The sequence below is a fragment of the Echinops telfairi genome, unplaced genomic scaffold (genome assembly GCF_000313985.2).
Source record: "Echinops telfairi isolate 266 unplaced genomic scaffold, ASM31398v2 ScPeMD7_7421;HRSCAF=8459, whole genome shotgun sequence".
Classification (NCBI taxonomy): Eukaryota; Metazoa; Chordata; class Mammalia; order Afrosoricida; family Tenrecidae; genus Echinops; species Echinops telfairi.
Genome location: NW_022111321.1, coordinates 5,444,200 through 5,445,297, shown reverse-complemented (window position 1 = coordinate 5,445,297; position 1,098 = coordinate 5,444,200). Strand labels below are relative to the sequence as shown.

Below are 1,098 nucleotides of genomic sequence, written 5' to 3'. Positions count from 1 at the left end.
CTTTCAGAAGCAGGCTTCCAGGCTTGCCTTTGCTGATGCCTTGGAACTGCTAACCTTCCAGCTCAGGAGAGTGCTCACTTGTGCCACAAGAGTGCTGTCACTTAGTAGTGGACTATTATGAGTGGACTTCGAAAAGTTCCTGGAAAAATTCCATTATCTTATAATTCCATTTTCCCACATACCATATATACGCGAGTATAAGCCGACCCAAATATCAGCCCAGGCACCTCATTTTACCACAAAAACTGCATTAAAAAATGTGCTGGAAAAAACTCAGCTTACGCACGAGTATATACAGTGCTTTCTGAAGCCCCTTTTCTACTGTTGGACAAATTACTTAATTACACTGAGGCTCTGTGGACCTCGGAGTCCCTGCATGGTACCAATGGCCACTATCCTCAGCTAGCCAGACGGTTAGAGATCTGTCTGCTCAAAAAAGTCTCAGGGCCCTACTGAAAAAAATCAGTCATTAATATCTAGAGAGCACCGTTCCAGTCTGGCACACACAAAGTCACTATGAGTCAGAGTTGAATCCACAGCAATTGGTAATATCTCCTAAGAAACTAAGCTCTAGAAACCAGAGGCAGTTCAACCTTATTCTTTATGGTCAGTATTGACCCAATGGAAGTGAGTCATACACATAGCAAAAGATTTTTTCACGTAGTTACATGTATCTAGGTGTTTTTGAAGAAAGTTGGGTAAACTTGGCACTATTCCAATTCATGGAATTTATACTTACAACTGAGATGAAATGTGAGTCACAGACTCTCCTATTATCCTTTAGCATAGATTTAATTAATCAAATAAGTGTTTTCACTTATTTAAAGGAAGAAGCCCTTAGCGCCCTACCTATGATTCATTTAGTGTCATCCATTTAATAAGTTTCAGAGAAAAATTGTCACCACCCCAGCCCCCAACAGTCTTTACAAATGAGTGAATGAACAGTGCGTTACCTGGGATTGATATTTTCGAACTTTAGTTATTTGATTGGCTTTTGCTTCCATCTTTCCAACTAATGTCTCCAGTTCACACTCTAAGTCTTCTTTCAATTCAACAGTCGGTGACTCCTGGATAAGTTTCGCTAGCTGCTGGTGATCA

General features: G+C 40.5%; 1 protein-coding gene across 1 annotated transcript in view; it reads right to left on the bottom strand.

The window, feature by feature from the left end:
• Nucleotides 1–910: 910 nt before the first annotated feature.
• CEP57 (centrosomal protein 57) overlaps nt 911–1,098 on the bottom strand; it is a 27,518-nt gene continuing 27,330 nt past the window's right edge. The window contains exon 9 of the mRNA XM_013006240.3: nt 911–1,094. Within this exon, the coding sequence (XP_012861694.2) occupies nt 924–1,094 (171 nt within the window). The 3' untranslated portion in view covers nt 911–923. The remainder of the gene's footprint in view (nt 1,095–1,098) is intronic.